Genomic DNA, 19,804 nt, shown 5'->3' on the forward strand with positions numbered 1-19,804 from the left:
CCACATCTAGATGCAGCTAGGGGTGAGATCACTGCTAAATAAAAGCCTGTTAATTATATTAGAAACAGGGTCTTTGTAATACAGATACATTACCCGATTAATTAATCAACAAATGGTTAGACTAAAACAAACATAAAAAAAACAGACTGAAACTCTTACAATAAGACAATCACTGCTATTTATCACTACAGGTAGCAGAAACCTACTGCAGTTTCATTAAATGGAAATACATTTGGAGACTATATTCTGTACCATTTACAGTAATTGCATTAGAAAAGTAAAACGTATACATACAGAGAGAGCACATCATAATAAAATGATTCAACCAAGGGAATGCAGTAATTTCAAATCTTTTCCACTTTGGAAGATGTTCTGCAGACACTGAGGAAATTAACAAAACTGTGAACAATTACATTTGCACCACTGCCAGAGAACAAAAATTATGAGTCAGAGATCTACATGGAACTAACTTCAAGGTGGGACTGACAGCATTTAGACAACTGTAGTGCTTCACCAGTTTCAAGGGAAACTAAATTAAATGGCACACAGCTAGAAGTGTACAATTACTGTATGTGCACTTGGGTCAACTAATATCACCAAAGGAAAAACACGTCTGAAATAAAAAAAAACAATGTAGTGGAGAACATTTCCAAGATTCAGCATTGTTCTAAAGGGAAAAATGTTTTTGTGCCATAAAAGTAAAATTTTGGACAAATATTTGCTGCCTACACGGCCACATGAAAACTGGACCTTGAACACAAAAATGATATAGAAGCGACAGAAGATCCACAGAAGCATAGGAAGATGCATGATCAGAATAACAAGAAGAGACAGAAGGAGAAAGGAATGGTTTAGAGCACAAAGAAGAGAATGTGATTTCACTGTGAGGACTACAATAGGACTGAGCTGCACACAGAGCTATAAGAATGGATCAAGCAGACAAGCAGAAAAAAACAAGGACAATGATACCCTATAAGTGGGTGAGATGGGATCAGTATGTGGAAGATAAGTTGAGGACTGGTGAAAGTAGATGTGTAGTGTTTAAATTGAAGATAGAAGATGCTTAAATCCTACAGTAGATCATAAAAATGTTAAATATATATAATCACAAACAGCAGGTTTTCTAAAACTACTTGTGGATGGAGGCCTCCATAAGACTCCTCCGGATGACTCTGCCCCAACTCTTAACCAGATTACTTCTGATCCCATCTTCTTTGTTATCTTCCTCTGTCGTTTGTTTCCTGGGATCCATCAAAAGACTTCATCTCTGACCTGTTCCTCTTGTCAGGTGTTTACTGATGGACAAGCATCTTTACTCTATGCTTTTCTCTCACACTCAGTTCTCACTCTCTCAGTATGTTTGCAGCTCTCCTCTTTGTCTGAAAAATTTCAAGATTTCTCAGAAAAGCACACTTCTTCAAAATGATTCACAAAGCTGCTTGCAAGGGTTTTGGAGATTCAAGGTAAGAAAATCCAAGTGGCCAGTAATATCACACAAAAGTAACACCTTATGTAAATTCCAGTAATTTGCCCTGCTTTGTGGTTTAAATTAAATCCTATTATTTCATTTTGAAGGGCACAAAGCCTCACAATTATGCACCCTACTTACCATTATCATTCTGCAGCAACTCACTGTATTTAACCAAAACAGCTAGTAAAATTGCAGGTTTACTAATCACATCACTTTTTTTAAAATCCTCAAGACAACTTACAGCACAGGACAGTGTAGTGAAAATTGCAGTCAAATGAATTTAATTAATGAATTCATTTATGAACATGATATAAAGCCTTTCTCTTTCCCAGTCAGAAAAGACCTATGTTTGTTACAAGGAAGTTTAACTTCTGTAGATCAAAACCATTTTTTAAAAAGGTCTTTTTCAAAATTGACTTCTATCATGGTGTGGGTTTATAGTGGCAAGAAGCACAAATAAATTATCTCCATTGAAAACGACAAGATTCAACACAAAATCTAATAAAAAGGAGAAGCCGGACAGTGCCACATAAAATTACTTGATTCATCCCCCTACAAGAGATCTTGCATCTGGCATTTTTTACATCTGAAAGCAGTGCTGACAGACAGCCCTCATAAATTACCACCAATCTTCAAACTACTATGAAATCAGACAGGGGAAACTGGTTTCACACGGTTCAGGATGTCATCTTTGTTTTTATCTCCAGCACACAGCACCTCCAGAATTTCCAACACATGTTACATACAAGTGCAACGTGCAGAAAAGACTTACCCTTCATATTAGTACCGACATGACCCAAAGAGAAGCAGCTCTCGGTTTTTACTACAGAGACTTCAGGTTTACAATTCTGTCACATCCTACAACATTGCCAGCACAAGCCGCAAGTTATTGTGTTTTGATTCAAAGTGGGGCCTCATATTGACAAAATTACAGACAAACAGTGGTTTGGCATATTAAACAGAATGTGCGTGTGTTTAAATAAGGCAGCATAAGAAAAGCTTGTTTTTCACAAACATCTCTGCAATGTTTACTCCCACTCACATCCGCTTTCTCCATCATTTCCATCACTAATGATGAAAAAGACAATGCTTTAAGCACTGCAAAAGATGAGCTAACCAAAGTCATTAATTAGACCATAAACATTCTCTAGTCACCCGTTTCAGTTCATGGCTCTGGGTATATTCAGGTGTCCCCAGCATTGTTTCTCTACCCAGTATAAAAAACTGGACCCTGGAGGCTGTACTCGAGGATCAGCTGCTCAAAGCATGTGGAATAATCGCCCAGTCCATAACAGAATCCACATCCAAATCTTAAACATCTTAAAAACCCACTCTACCTTTTTACCTTTAATTGTTTAATTTACTGTATTAACCTCTTTTTGCTTCTTTTTGTTTTATTGTATAGAGCTTTAAGATGATATACCATAAAAGCACTATATATGAAATAAAGGTTACTATTATTTATTAGACATGGTAACTACTGAATGTACAGTATATTATACTGGGTTAGGAAAATGCTTTTTAAAAAATCCATATTGAACATTTAGAGCTTTGGGACACCTGATATATAGGGAGAGGCATTAAAAATGCAACACACGAACATTGGAACCAATAGCATTTGCTGCATTTATAATGCCTTTCAGTATATTTGTTCTATTATGGAAAAACATACACTTATACTAAACCTTGGAATTGTTCTTAATTATTGGTCCAATAGTTGCATTTCTAGCATCAGAACTACACAAGTGATAATGTTTTCTGTAATTAAAACATCAACACTGTTTACAGAATTCTTTTGTTTTTCATACCACCAATGCTACAAATTGCTAATTGTACCCAGCTCAAGGACTGATCATAAGGACTTACGTCAGTGCCATTTCTGCTTGAATAACCCTGATAATAATTAGGGACTGATTGGACGCTTTGTGGGCTGAATAACAAGGATGTCAGCTACTACATTTCTATTAGCTTCTTTTGTTATAATGAACAGTTTTCAAGGTCGTAGATGAACAATCACGTGGTTGCCTATTAATGTGCCTACGTAGGATATCTCAGATCCTATTTTTTCATTTAAAGTCTGCAGCGTATGTTTTACATGGAGCAATATTTAAGTACCATTCTTACATTCAGGATATAGATGAAAAAGCATCCATTTGGAAAAGTAGCTTTCCAAGTTGGATGCAAAAGTAGAATTGAGAGTACAGTACAGTACTGTATGTCAAGATTGTCACACTGTACATAAAAGTAATAAAGAAAGGCACAATGGATTAAAATGCCAGTCTATTTGAAAAGCAAAGGAATTTACTGGTGAATTAACAGGTTGGTATGTTGGTCAGCACTGCTGCCTCTCAGTAGGTCCTGGGTTGAATTCTGGGGACTGTGGCACCACCAGTGCAGTGTCTGCATGTTCTGAAAGGTTCAAAGTGGGGCCTCATGTTGACCAGGGTTGTGCCAGTTTTTTTCCCAGATGCTCCAGCTTCCTTCCACTGCCCACCACACTGGTGTCCAGTAACAGACGTGGCCAGCCTTGATTTCCCAGTCCCTGCACCCTATGCTTGCAGGACAGGCTCTGGATTGATGCAGCCCTCAGCAGGATAAGGCTGGATGTCCCTTAGCTAACCCAACGCATTTTCATTTTAATTACTGGTTTTTATCTTAACACAACTACACAGCAGGCTCACTTTTTTGTAGGAGGTGAAGTCTGGAGTCACTTGAATATTATATTTTCCTGAAACTTTTTTCTAAATACATCTAAAAATTGAATATTTGTTTTGTGAAGCTTAATGAAACAAAACAACGGTGCATTTAGGGGTCACCTTTCTAAACAACAACAAAAACAAAATGGCGGGTTCTACTAATAAAAACAAAGTTGGATTTATGTAGGGCAGCATGGTGGTGCTGTGGGTAATGTTCTGGGTACAATTCCGAACTTGAGTTGCTATCCGCGTGAAGATATGTTCTCCCCAAGTTCCCGTGGATTTCCTCTGGGTGCTCTGTTTTCCCACAGTCCAAAGACTACTAGTAGGTTAAGTGACGTCTGGGAAAATTGGCTCTAGTGTGAGTGTGTGCGGGCCTGTCTGTGTTTGTGTAGGTTTGTGCCCTGTGATGGACTTATGTCCTGTCAAGTGTGTATCCTGCAATGTGCCCATTGCTTCCTGGGATAGGCTCTGATTCCCTCACAGTGCCCTGTATTGGATAAGAAAATGGTTAGAAAATGGATGGATGAATAAATGTGCCTGTGTTGTTTTGTCATTAAAGAGGATAGTCTCCATTCTATAATAGATTCTCTTTGCAGGTGTTTGAGAAAAACAGTTAATGGATCCATAAGCACTAGTGCTTTGAAATCTATATCCTCATATAATGTATCAGATTGAAACCATTTTTATAATAAACTTTGACATATAAAAACATTTACTTACCAAATATGCAACTGACAACATGACATGCATAGCGACAGCAAAAGATTCACTGAAAAAACTTTGTTTGAAATGAGATTTTGAATTGGGTCATGTCTCTGCTAATCTGGAAACCTCAAACCTCCTCATATTTTAATGAAAATTATTATCTGTGGTGGTTTTGCCAGTAATGTCAAACTGTTTAAGTAGAACTAGGTCAGGAAAACTAGAGAGGGTCAAAGGTTTAGGTTTGGATAGGTCTTCTTAAACTTTAATTGCTGTACCTCACTAGTTTCTAAGATGGAACAAAAGCTTTTGAATAATTTGATCAGTAGTTCCCAGGTCAATACAGAAGCTCAGGTCTCTAAAATGACTGTATGAAACAGTAAAGTAATGCAAAAGAGTTTGAAGCTGAGTTGTTCATCACAGTGCACAGTAAGTTCTGATTTGACTTGCTGAAAAGTGAAATATCTTTATCATCTCATCAGATTCACACACCCAAAGAACCACTCAGAACCTTCCGTCTCTTCAAATGTTTTGCTTTGTGAAATGCATTTTTCCAATAAGATCTCTACCTCTAACAAGATATTCAAAACTAATCAAGTACAGTAAACCTGCAATATAAAGATATTACGAAACATGCCTAAAACACCAGAAACTGATAGAGATACAATTGTCTGCCAAAGAAATTAAATTGTCTCTCTACAATGTCATTGTTTAAATTAATATTTTCACGGCTTCTGCTTAAGACAGAGAAAGAGTTTGAGAGTTTAACTGACTATGCCTGTTTCAGTATAAACAATATACAATATATGTCCAATTTTTTCCTGTAATAGATCACTTTGGATTTAAGGGAGTCTGACCAAAACTGACTTTCTATAACCTTTGAACTGCTGGCCCAATAGAGCTGCCATTCAAAATGAAGATTTGTTCTATAAAAAGATAAACTATAGATTAGTGTGAAATTTCATGTAAAAATAACACTTATGATGGTATGATGACATTTGTCATCAAATTACAGGAGCAGTAAATAAACTATGGTGGATCTTTGACATACTTCCTAAATATGAATAAGAATTAAATTGACAAAAATCAAAAGGTTGTCTACCCATCAAATTTGCTATCAAGCATTCTGTATTAAAAATTTCAGCATCTCTATTATTACAAGAGCTTACGTATAAAATAGAGACAAAAATCCATGCCTATTGTTCACTAATGTGGGAAGTTCAAAGTATCACTGGTGCTGCACCAAGGAAATAAAATGTCTATTTTCCTAAGTCACGCAATGGAAGATTCTGTCTCTGTTTTGTGAATATTTTCATTCTGTTCACGTAACAAACCAAATACTACCTCTGTCTCCTGCATTTCAACAGAACAAAAAGCACAGTTTAATGGACCATTACAGAGCATCAATTGCAGACCAAAAAGTGACAAGTATGACTAATGAATACACAAACACCTGCCGACTCAAAACAAAAACTGATGATGAGGAGAGGAAATATGTCGCAGCATACAAAAATGAAGATGAGAAACAACTTCTATATCTATGTCATACAAGTAAAAAAAATGGGAGATGTGCAAACCCTGTATTGTAATCTACCACACATCCTTATAGAGTAGCAGATGCCATAGTGGTTTACAGGACTTTTCCTTAAACTCATATTCTTTATTTCTACTTTGTAACTCATGCAGGACACAGACCATAAATGGCCACCAGGCTGGTTAAACATTGTTAAACCAAGTAACAGATCATTCTGAACAAAATCCTGGTCACCTGAAATCAGCAATGGCCTCTGCTTACTTAACTGAACAAACCAATTACTAAACTGACAATTAACAATCCTACCATTTCGCAACTTAAAGATAAACATTTGTCTTTTTGGAAGGAATGTGGCTCTTATTCACTTCTCACAGTAGCAGTCTATCATTCACTTTTCACAGTATTCAGCTTTGAGCTGTTATTTAAGCTAATTCATTTTCTACTGCACATGCTCTCTGGGGCCTCTCGTTTCTGCCCACCATTTCTGAAACAAGAATACTCCCGTGTTATTCTCCTTGTCATCTTATACCAGTCATTTCGTCATATAAATACTTACCAGTCCGTCAATCAACTCATCCCGATGTACTCATATTGTCTCAGGCCTAATCTTTCAGAATCTGAACTATTCTTTAATGCTTCTTCAAACTCTTTTTTCCTGACTCTCAATCTCTGTTCCTCCTGTTGACTCCTGTTGAACCTCTCTATATCCTCCACTGCCAGGAAACTTGATTCCCCCTCTTGCCATGACATCTCTTTTTTTTTTTGCTTACCAACATCTTCCTAATCTGCACATCCTTAGCAACCTACCAGACACCACCTGCTGTAACCCCTTGCCCTCTCTAAACTGGACCAAGGAAACACTCTCCAAACTACCCATCTTTCCCATCCTTTCCAAACTCCTCTAAAAACCACCAGCTTGCTTTATATTTGTTCGGCCTTGATTCTTCCATGCAGCCTTTCTTCTCCACAAACATCACTGTGCCCTCTCATCTTTACTTTGCCTTTCATCATCAACCAGGCCGGATCTTCTGCTGGTCAATTAGTTCTTCCTCTTCTTCATTCTCTTGCCTCCTGTGCTCCCGACACTCATTCAGTTATGTTAGACACGCCGCCAAAATAGGACGGTACCAAATCTTATCGTTATCTGGCCCAGAATTCCCACCTGTTCAGACTGTACAATCCACACTCATTGTGATGCTGAAACAGCAGTTTGAACCGTATATTCAAGACAAACGATCTTCCTGTTCATATTTTAGGAGATGTAACTAAGTAAATCAAATGATGGTAACTGATTGCCACCACTCCATGTAGATTGCGAGTGGAAGTCATGAATTTGTTGTTTGCCTAATAGTTCCCGATTAGGATGAGAACCATAAATATATTTGTGTTATAGAGGTGTTCATGGGCGAAACGTTCACATACCAGTGAGGAAGGCAACTGCTCCGTTCATGTGATGACTGGCTATTAAAGGTTTAGTGTTTACCTGGTCATTTGTTAAACAGGAAAGGCTGAGTGATGCAACAGAAACAATTCAAATCTGGCTTAAAGGTGCTCATCGTGCCATTTTTCAGAATATTATCAAACTAGTATGATGTACTGTAGGATATACAGTATTTAAAGCCTTTCTAATGTGGTCTGTCTCCCCGAGGTAGCTAAATCAGGCCCTGTATTCCCATCTCAGGGAGCACTTTTTCTTCCTGAAGTGAAATAATAATGGATACAATAGCCTCCTTTCAAGATGACTGCATCACCTAGTGGCAGTGACGGGATGAGAAAGCCCTATGGAGGACATCGTTCGGCTAAGGACTTGGCAATAGGCTTGAGTTGAGGAGGTAATTTGGAGAGCAAACCAGCACTGGTTTGAGTGACTTTCCTATATCATAGCATTACCAAGTTGACAGGCTTTATAAAGTGCTTTCTGAACACAAGTTGCATTTCATTGATATTAGTCATTGTGTAGTAGGTGCTGAGTCTTGCATACTAAACAAGTAATTTTATTTTGCTGAATTATAACATTTTAGTTACAGACCTCTACACTGTTAAGAGTAACTGGTTTGAATGCAAGTCAGCTTACAGGTCTCAGCACAACAATAAAGTACATAACAATACGTACCATTCAGTACATAACAATAAAGCTGACTGGCTACATTATACTTATGACTATTTCAATCCAACAAAATGCATTTTACTTGATATATTTCAGGGCAGATGGACCCAAGTTAAATTTGTAATAGACATGAAAAAATGTCTCAGTCACAAAAGCATTGGCTCCAAGGAGGTAAAAAATAATGTGTGGCAGTGATATCGTTTAACTTTAACCTAAGACAGGTCACTAAAACAAACAGTTCTAACTAATTAAAATAGTAACTGATGAACTTAAAAAAAATAGTGCTTTAAGACCAGCAAGTACCAGCTATGTAATTCAATGCATATCGCAATTTCCATACATCTGCTGTTTTCAAAAAGGCATTCCAGTTTGCCAAGAATAAGCAATGCTTGATATAGTTTTTTGTTGTTTTCTTAAAAGGAAATGATTTCCAGATCTTTTAAACTAATTTCTTTATCAGCTAAGAAAAATAATACAAGAACATTATACTTCCTGGAAGTTTTTGGAGAATAAGTGGCAATTATACACTTCCTGGAATTTGTTGGAGAATAAGTGGCAGTTAAGACAAATGACCTCTGTCCTTCAAATACGCCATGTGCGCAAACATGGTGATGCATTTGATTTTGCTGTTTTCAGTGCTCTTAATTCATGAGTCTATCTATGATATCTGTCAGTTTAAGAAAACATGGGAAATACACTTTCAAAGACAAAAAGTCTGCTTTACAAAGCTGGAAGTTAACACAAATTTCTATTATACAGCACTCTTGAAATCGAACTATGAGCGGGGTAATACATAACATGCTTAAATAAATATCAGCACTGTAACATAGCTTTCTATGACTTTACAGTAGTACTTCATAGTACTTAGAAATGTAAAACCAATGCTAATATTTTTAAATAAAGACTAGAAAACCTGACTTTAGAACAGTGAACTGTGAATCCCAGGCTAAAGATGGATGTTTTAATATAGTCTCATTAGAGAAAAAAAAGGTGAAGCTTTACTCACTAAGGAAGTTATATAAGTATATAAACAAAAAAAATCATTTTGCTCTGCGAGACAACACTTATACTGAAGATGGCTTATTTTCATTGATTGTTTTTCTAATGAGGCAAGTATGTGGTCATGCATTTGACCTGATGATCATTAAGTAGTGTTAATGGGAACATCATTATTACACACCTGCACTCTGATATTGTTATTTCAAGGGACTTACCTGAGAGCTTTAAACTACTTTGTGGCAACTTATGCTGATGTTATCTGCAGCTGCCTGAAGATTATACCTTCCCCACGGATCTCATTATCCACAACTTCTAACGTCAGTCAGCATTTTCCCTGTCAAACTGAGATTAAAAAGTATACTCCACACACAAGACAGTTTCATGGCAATTTCTAAGGAAGGTGGCATCACCTAATGAAGCACTATAGCTTCAGGATTGTTATTTTGCTTTTACTTTCTTATATGCTGGCTTTTGAGCAATTTATCACCCAATGACATCAATGAAAGCTGAAAAAATATTTCACTTTGCTAATCAGCGTGAAGTACAACTACATTCTTTTAGTTTAAAAAAAGATTTGACGCACTCGTAGCAGTGTCTCAAGATGAAGCTCAGTTATTTTAAGAACACAATCAATACATTCCGTTAAAACATCAACTTGTATTTCAACATGCATTGTGTTTCATGGTATGTGTATGAAGGATCCTTCAACACGGATGGTTTTAAAGCCACATGTTTCCACAGTTGTAACTAGCTGCTCCAGGACCAAAGACACTGTTCCCGATCACATGTGGAGCACAAACTATTCCAACAATGCCCTTTCTCTGCTGACATCCAGATGGCCTACAAATACTGTGAAGAATAAACATTCTCAGTATATTGTCTTTCTCTGAGCCTCAGTTAGCTAACATTTGCAGAACACAACATTTCCTCTTTCCTTTTCGGTGCCCATTTTATCATGTTAAGCTAAACATTATAATCACATTAAGCTCATCGCTCAACCTTTGACTCCAGAAAGACTTTTACAGCGGTAACGTTTTCTCTTCTTTTATAAACACATACATTAATTTTTACTGTTTATATTAAAAAACAAACAATTTCAGTCTGTAGAGACTGGCACTGGGCCACATCAAACCTGGTGGCCTTTATTTTTTCTCTTTTTTCTCATCTTTCCACAGTTAAACGGATGAAAAAAAACAACAACAATGGCTTAACTTCTGGCAATCAAAGGCTTTTACCAAAACAATGTAGTATTGTTTGGGGTTTTCAATTACTTTAAAAATGAGATTTTCCCATATATTTGAAACCAAGCTTTCAGTCCAGCTGCAATAAGCAGTTGTTTTTATTAATACATACACACCTGTGGCCTGAAAGTTCACAGTTAGTGTGTGGCTGTATACCACATACTGTCATTCCCTTTCTTTTACCCTACATGGAAAGGAGCTAAGCAGCATTTTTAGAATGTCCTTTCCAGTTCTGAATAGAACATTCTTTATGTCCTACAATAACGTTGCACATGTGAGAAGGAATGTTCCAGGGAAGTAGGAACCAATTGAGTGTGCCTCTGCAGGCATTACTTGCAGCTCAAGTAGATCACCATCACAGTCAAAAGCAGGTGACAAATCTGTCCTTATAAAAGCTAAAAATGAATTCAGAGAAATGCAGCTGTGTTCATCCGCTTTACTTTTGATGACGCTGAGAATTTAACAGATTTTAATTGTGGGGTGAAACAAAATGAAATATTCGAGACAAACACTTGGCAGAAGCAGACAAAACCCAGGAACAGCAGTCATGAAAGTGGATCAGCTGGGAGGAGAGGAGACTATAAAGCATGCACTTCTTTCAGTGTAATCACAAATCCACATGAGGAAGGGTTTCACACTTTGCAAGCTACCGCCACTGGTACGGCCATCAATCCCATAGAAAAACAGAATATCATCAGGCTAATGGGTCACCTTCTGCAGGCAGACTCCCATGATTTAGTTTCTTGGTCATGTTATATATGACCACAGTGGAAGACAATGCTAAACAGCACTGTATATGTATATGAAGATAAAGGAGCTCTCACAAGCATCACTTACTACAAGATGTGACCTATATAAAGCATCTTATGATGAATACTTAATACTTGCTTGGATCATAGGGTTCTTCTACACCTACAATGAGGATACCTAATGCTTTAACTACTCTGCCACAGCCCTAATAAAAAAAAATAAAAACGCCAACACATCCCTTTTATACAGATAACTCCATGGAGCAAAATGACATGCTTATTATTTATTTTAACATTGTGTAGGGAGATAATAAGATTGTTTAAAACTCAGTTGTCTTTTTTTTTTGCATGATAGCACACATTTTAACAACACAGGAGCTTTTTTCTACTTGTTTCTTTTACAGCAATTACATTAGAATACTTTGAATAGTTATACTTAAAAGGCAGCAGTGTTGTCAGAGCTGCTTAGTCTGTTTTGAATATGCCCAGAGTCAGGTTAGTATTATAGAATGCTTTGTTCTTTACCAACGCTTAAAGATTTTCATGTACACTATAACGTGAATGCAATGTGCTGTCATTACATCTTTTGATGCCAGAGACGTAGATTCAAAGTAAATTTAGCTCCACAATTAAAGTATTTACTGGTGTCAAGGTTTCAGTGATGGTGAATTATAATGCTTGATTTGGGGATTTCATCATATTTATCAAGGTCTGGCTGCAAGGGACAAAGAATAAGGAAGAAAAAAATGTAATACAGACTACTGTGACATTGCTTGACATGTACAATTTTTGTCAAATGAACTGTTGAAAAAACACACCCCAGACATAACTACCACAGCAACAAGCTCTACTGAGTCCACCTGCGTTTTGCTCAAAATGTATTTCACCCTTCATCTCTATTTTTCACCCTCTTTTTCTTTCTCACCAGTATGGTCAGAACATCCTTTCAGCCTGAAAAATATGGATGTGGACAAATGACAGACCTCCCATTCTCTACATATGAAACAATCCTGTGAGATCCTGTGAAAACAGCAGCTGGATTTTACAATAAATTCTATGAGATCTAAATGAAAGGGAAAACAAATATGAGAATGCTAATAAAGTATTATTGATAAATGTTCTGTATATATTCAAGTGTACATAAATTGTGTATATGTATATAAACATGCATATATATGTACAGAACAAACTATTATTTGTTCAAATGTTTTAGAACTAATTATGCCATTTTCACTCTTAGAATGATCAGAATTTAATATATTTAAATTCTAGGAATCTGACAGAAGGTGGAGATATCTTTTTCAAAATCAAAAAGCAGGCCGCATGTCTAACCTGGGGAATTTTATTGTTTAAACTGCTAAGGCTGTCGGAGGAAAGCTGAAGAACGCTGGAAAGGCAAGCTTTGTGCTTCATCCCCATCAATTTGTAGTCTGTGGAGGTGCTGCACATGTCAGAGTAGTTCTATTTCAAACTCGCTGACAGGGTGAGGAAGTAAACTGAAGGAATATTGGATCAGCTACTATGGGGTGTTCTGTTTATTCCCTGACAGGTGAACCTAGCTTACTTTAGATGGCAAAAAACAGCCCCTTTTCCCTCATCATGTATTAAAGAAACCCAAATTAAGCCTTTCTATGACAAAAAGTGGGAAATGAGAAGCGAGGCAAACAGTATAATATACTGAGAAGAATGTTGATTCTGATATCATTTGCTGCATTTTGAATGTTTTTCAGGATATTACTTGCTTGACACTGGTAACATATAAAATACAAGAATACATTTCTCCTAATATGCAAATGTTTTAGTGGATGTATGGTAATTTTTATTTATTAGTTGACTATGAATGAACAGATACTAAGTGATTGAAGGGTTAGTACTAAAGTTTTCCATAATTAACATACTTCCATTCCTTCCTAAATGCCTCTGAAAATTAACACATTCATTTGCCAGACAAAATGTTATTTACAATTAACTGTCCAGCAGCTACAGTATATCACCCTGCAAATCACAACTAGCAGCCCACTAAAGCTCAGCAGGTGTGAGCCTGGTCAGTACCTGGATGGGAGACCTCCTGGGAAAAACTAAGGTTGCTGCTGGAAGAGGTGTTAGTGGGACCAGTAGGGGGCGCTCACCCTGTGGTCTGTGTGGGTCCTAATGCCCCAGTATAGTGATGTCGACACTATACTATAAAAATATGTTGTTTTTTTTAATAGGAAATAAAACAGGGGTACTGACATTAAAAATCCCAGAGCATTTCTCAAAAAGAGTAGGGGTGATAACCCCAGTGTCCTGGCCAAATTTCGAGGTGTATTGGCACATCATCCAGATGGCTGCTACATTGGTGGTGGTGGGGGAGAGTCCCCAGTACCTGTAAAGTTATTGTTACTATTATAACTGTCATGTTTTCATTCAACATTCAGGTCTTTTTCCAGCGCTTTTCAGAACACAAAATGAGGTTTGAGAGTTCACACTAGACTGTACAAAAGGCTCGTTTTGTGAGTTACATGATTCATTTTTTGTTCCAAAGTATGCTAAAAAAGGGTATTGGGAAGATAGCATTCCTTTTCAATTTGAACTGATCAAAGGAAGAGTATGAGCTATTGCTTTATGTGAAAAATAACTACAGAACATACAGTATAAAGCACTCTAAACTAGGAAAAGAAAAGTTAAATGTTCAGAAAGAAAAAAAGAAAAGTAAATCATGAGAACATCCCATTCCACACCCAAAGCGTATTACTCAAGGTGGGAGGGCTGACACTGCCAGAATATGCAATATAAATTTCCAAATAATGCACTTCTTAATCTGGCCATGTACAGGACACTAAGAAAGCCAAAAGACAACAGTGTATCTGATTTCCTCTAAACAAGATTTCAAATTCAATTAGTCATTTCCCTCTCCAGCAAAGACTAAACCAGAACACTGTAAGACTGCACATAATCTTTTGAAATACAATTAAAATATTAGATTTTAATGGTAATACTTCAGTATTGCATTTGTATTGAATTGAAAGCAAAAGGCAGCTGACCAATCTCTGGTCACGCATTTCCCAGCTGTGCTACTGAGTTACAAAGTTCACATTTTAATGTGTTTTCCATTTAAAAGCATGTAAAAACGGAAACGTGCAGAACTGAAATTATTTAGCGTTCCAAAGTATCTTTTTATTTGTACTCCTTGTATTAATAAAACTCTTGTAATAAAGGGAAGAATTGCAATGAAGCTCAGGGAAAGGGAAAACTTAACTGGTGACAGATTCACACAACATTAAAAAACACACTGAAAAAGATATGAATACTCTGTAACACTCAATTGTGGCAATCTGTTATAACTGAAGGACAGATCATTATTTTCCAAGAAACAAAATCAGTACAATAAGGTAGCCAGTTGCTTTTATTGGAGTTTTTAATCTTTCTGTTTCTGTCTTTCTGTCCACATTTCATTATATCGTTAAAAGTCTACTTTGGTGTAGCAAGTAAGAAATCACCTTTTACTTTACCTTTCTCTCTCTTGTTTTGTAAATGCTGATCGCTTGTCAACTGGACTAAACTGCTGCTTGTCTGGGACTAGGACAGCTTTGTCTGATCCAGCTGTGCCAGTCCCAGTTCACCAAGGACCCAGCCTAAAACAGAGCCCACAGCTCATTATGGTTTGATGATATACTGGTGGGCTCTTATCTCCCATTTATTATTCACATAGCTCAAAAACAGCTCAAATCTGTTTACTCAGCATGATGTAACAACATATAGCTATAGCTGTAGCTCCAAATACTGCCATGAAAATGCTATGGAATGGACAGGTGGAAAACAGATAAACCTCTTAAAGACACACTTCTGAAAACTCCGGAACTTCTGAAATGTCTCAACTTTTAGTTCCAATTATCATTTATGATAAATGTCGGAAGACGCAGCAGATAGGAGAATTTTAAAGGCATAACAAACACATAAAATGTGTTGAGCATCATCTCCATTTCCACAATAACTGACAACATGAAAACCACATTCACTGCTTATGTCTGGATGCAGTTTCGTGTAAAATAAGCTAAGCAGTATGCCAAAGAAACAATGGAAATCTATGCTTGATGCAAATAAATGTATATTGCTGCAGGCGTAACAGAGAAGCAGAATCCAAATAAATGTAATAATGAAAAATACATAAAGAACCACTTTAAAAAGGCTTTATCTGTTTTGTCTGATCATTTTTTATGCCGCTGTCAGCTGAAAATGTATACTAGTACAGTAGATGTTCAAAGTCACATACTGTATACTGTATATGTGCTAACAATATAAACAAAAGAGTGCAATGTATTATTATGTATTTCCAAACAGGTGTGAAACCTCATATATACAGTAGATGCACATTTTGATAAGATTCTTTTCCTTTGCACACGGTCTAACCTTCAAAACACCCCGAGAAGACAGCTCATTTGAACTGCATTAAAAAAATGTAGCCCACAAAGTCAGCAACTCAGAATCCCAGTCTCTACCCCTCCTTGCAGACTAAGCTTTGTCTTCAGGGAAAAGCATTTCAGATGACTGTAATCGTATCAAATGATTCATCTCGGAGGCTTGCCAGTTATCAGATTCACAAGAGGCTGAGTGACACTGTGGATTAAATGTTGCTCCTTAATGCAGTGACCGAAAAATCATTCTGATCAGCCAGTTGTTCAGGTCTCGTGTGAAACAGCTCGCTGTTGCCCTAGTTTACTTGAGTGCACAAATTGCACCATAATAACTGCCCTTGGCTCTTACTGATTCTGCCTCTCTTCTTCCTTAACAGCAAGAGTGCACTCACCCTGCAAAATTACACTATATGTATAAGACATATACAAACTAGTACAGCAGTTAAACAGCATCATATTAACTGGGGGTGAAGGAAACACTGTTTTGGTCATTAGTTTTCAAAAAATAAACATTATTTTTATGCACAGACCACGTTTTAGATGAGAAAGCCCTAAGGTGAAGCTCCCTGAACTGCTCGGACTCCAATAACTCATGCCAAAGCTCATCCCTCAAAATGCCGTCTTGCTTCACGGCTGCTAAAATCAGCTTTCTAGAAAACGGTTAAAACACAGACAAGCATTTTTACTTCCTGATGTGAGTTTATTTATTGTCTCTTTTTTTCTGATTAATAATGTTTAAGAGAAAAGGCAGACCTTTCACAATCAGGTAAGTCTCTACCTGTCAAGCATGTCAGACTACAAAATGAGCTCAACTTCACCTCTTTCTATTCTAACCAGCTCGGCTTCCAAATGCCCCATTTAAATGCGCTCCCCAATCAGTCTCCCGATTAAATGAGCACTGGAAAACGTTCATCGGGCTCAGTTTAGCTGTGCATGCAGATGAGCATAAATTGAAGGGTATAGCAAATGCAAATGCTTTCAGACGTCCTTTGAGATCAACTTAAAAAAAGAAAAAGCTACGCTGATGGAGTTGAAGGCTAACTAAATGTAAATGAGGACAAAGCACCTTATCTACAACACAAAAAAAAAGAGGAGAAATAAAGCTCGACCCCAGTCAGCAGAGTCCCAGTCCTCACCGATAACTGCAGGTAAGCATACAATCGTTTATATTAATTCTGCCTTTAAGTCAGATTTGGCGATTCTTAGGGGGCCCTAAAAATAATGATTTTGTGCAGAAGTGAGAGTAGCGCAACCCAAGGTCTCCACTGGGAATTGACTCGGTGTGCCTCGATTTAATGAAGATCCCAGGAAGAAATGCTCTGATTCTCCCCCTCTTTCTGTCTCTCTCTCTCTTTTTTTTTTAATTGAAGGCAAGAAGCAGCCACACTGAGTGCATAATGCAGATGCAGGTTTATGAGCTGTCGGTTTGCATATTTGAGATAAAAAGCCCTCAGGCTACATGCAGACAATGGAGAAAGTGTCAGTTACAGCGGCTCTGTCCCTTAAGTGGCAGCGGCATTGTCAGATAATGAAGAAAGATTATCTGCCTTAAAGCAGTATAGGAGTGATATGAGGCACAAAAATTTACCTTGATGTCACACCAAACTCACATTGTGGTGTATAGTACACTAGTAGACCTGAAATGTACGACCTGAAACGTATAAATGGAAAGAGTATCCTATAATGCATATAACAATCAATCAACTCAATCTTCCATAAATACCTACACAAACAACATTTATACTTGTACGTAATCATATAGTGCTCTACACCCCCAGCAATGTTAAACAGCGGCAAAGCATAAATTGAAGCAGATAAGCAATGGCTCTGAATTCCTGAACATGACCTTAAAACACTTGTCATCTTTATTGTTCATTACTGAGCTGCACGCTACGATATGCTAACTAATCCCATTACACTAATCCGTGGGAAACAACTTATTGCATGATAACAGCAAACCAACTCTGTTTAATTTATTCAGGATTCAAATGAGCACCAAATCAAAATAATTAATTGCAGTTTCTGTTTAATTAGCTTTACAGAAGCAACATTAGCAAAACCCTTAAAAATACTGCATATCCACTTTCTTACCTAAGGCAACAAAATACTTCTTAAGAAAAGGGTGGGCCGATAAGATTTCATCTGGAGCCAGTCTATCCACAATGAGAATAATGAATATTTGTACCACAATCAAACTCAGATCTCATTCACCCAAATAGTTACTTGCTGGACATCTTAATGCTTCATTTCCATGCAGTGTCACTATACTGTCTCATTCGTCATGCATGGCAGTGTGATGAAATTTGTTCTCCTTGTGTGAAATGGCCCAGGCCCTGTTGCAGACCTGATAAAACAGCATTGGACATCACTCCTTGTAAACATGCCATGTGTTTCCAGCTTGTAAACTAAACTCATTAATACCTCAGTGGAGTTATTGGGCAATCCATTCTAGCACTCTCTGATGTTGGTTATGAACAATTCACAATGCAGTATCTTTTAATTATGTTTCTACGGACAACATTTCTTTTTGCCAACTAAAAAATAAAACCAGTACAAAGATGTTTTCATGTTTTCCTGAAGCTCAAATTGGCACCCCTTACAAACGAAATTTTGATATTACTAAGTCAACTTCTATTTGTTCTTTAAATTCCCAAGCCACCATCCTGTCATGCCAAAATACTGGGTTTTACGTGACAGACCTGAAATATGCAACTACAGCAAGGCCTGTAATTAAGCATCGAACTGCTCAGAGAGACCAGCCTTAGCACCACTCTGCCTTGTCTCAGATAGTGGCAGTTCAGAGGTTTCACATGGGGACTCACTCAATGGTAACGTTGGCCAGAAGTGATGCAAGGTGTTCTACTGATGTCTCCTGAGCATTTCTCAATTTACAATCTAAATAATATTGAAGCAAAATTACCATACAGTGCAGCTTGTAATATGAAGGAGATGAAAATGACATTTAAGTACAAATATTTCAATTTGATTTCAGAGGCTACCTATTTTACCCTTTCAGTTCAAAATATTAATTGCATACTGTACTGTGCTTCTAGAAAAGAAAGGGGAAAAATCCTAGATAAGCCTGGATGGCGTTTTGTAATGGAAAAACATGCATATTTACTTCCTTGTCAATGTGAATAACAGCCTTACTAGCAGACAAAAGTCCAGAAAAACATACCAATTTTCAAAAGTGATTGAGACTACAAACAAAGGAGGGAGCATCCCCAGTCCTGCCGTTAGCGCAAGAACAGTAAAGGCAGCACAAGTGTTAACAGAACAGAAGTTCACATGAGTGCACGTATGTCTGAAGGTCTTACCGGAACATGTCCCCAAGGCCCTTTAACATCCCTCCTTTCTTGGCTTTGCTTTTGTCCTTCTCTTTGTCTCGGTCTTGCTTCTTTTTGTCTTTCCCGCCCTTGTCCTTTTTCTTGTCATCTCTGCCTCGCCCGCCATTCATCTGCCTCTCCATGGTCCCGGAGCCCCCGGTCAGCAGGGTCACGTCGCTGGTGGTCGACACCGACTCCCTCCCCGAGCGCGAGCTTTCCTCCGTGTCCTCCTCCACTGAAAACAACAAAGCCGACGGGAACCATGAGCCCAGATCGACCCAGGGTGTACGGGCAACACAGTCTTGCGCTTTGGGGGGGGGGGGGGGGGGGGGGAGGTGACAAACAGGATGAAACAGGGAAACAACCACATTTTTGGCAAATGTGATTCAATTTTTAGATCCTAACAAGACAATCCACAAATTCTCACACCAGTGAGAGTGGGAGAAAAAACTCTAAAGCCACTGTATTGCACCCAATGAGAATTAGAATCTATAAAAAAAACACAAGTTAAATCATGTTTCTTTACTAGCGCACTGCTAAATAAAAGGTGTGCAATTCAGGGTATTACTAAATTGTAAACTA

The 19,804-nt window shown here is 37.6% G+C and overlaps 1 protein-coding gene across 2 annotated transcripts in view; it reads right to left on the reverse strand.

Annotated features, from left to right (window-relative positions):
- Positions 1 to 19,804, reverse strand: part of LOC148832678 (partitioning defective 3 homolog) — a 431,574-nt gene that overhangs the window by 107,411 nt on the left and 304,359 nt on the right. For both annotated transcript variants that reach the window (XM_088918670.1, XM_088918669.1), the window contains one exon: positions 19,214 to 19,457. In XM_088918670.1, coding sequence (XP_088774796.1) covers positions 19,214 to 19,457 — 244 coding nt within the window. The remainder of the gene's footprint in view (positions 1 to 19,213; positions 19,458 to 19,804) is intronic.

Source organism: Atractosteus spatula, chromosome 6, assembly GCF_055471065.1.
Source record: "Atractosteus spatula isolate fAtrSpa1 chromosome 6, fAtrSpa1.hap1, whole genome shotgun sequence".
Taxonomy (NCBI): Eukaryota; Metazoa; Chordata; class Actinopteri; order Semionotiformes; family Lepisosteidae; genus Atractosteus; species Atractosteus spatula.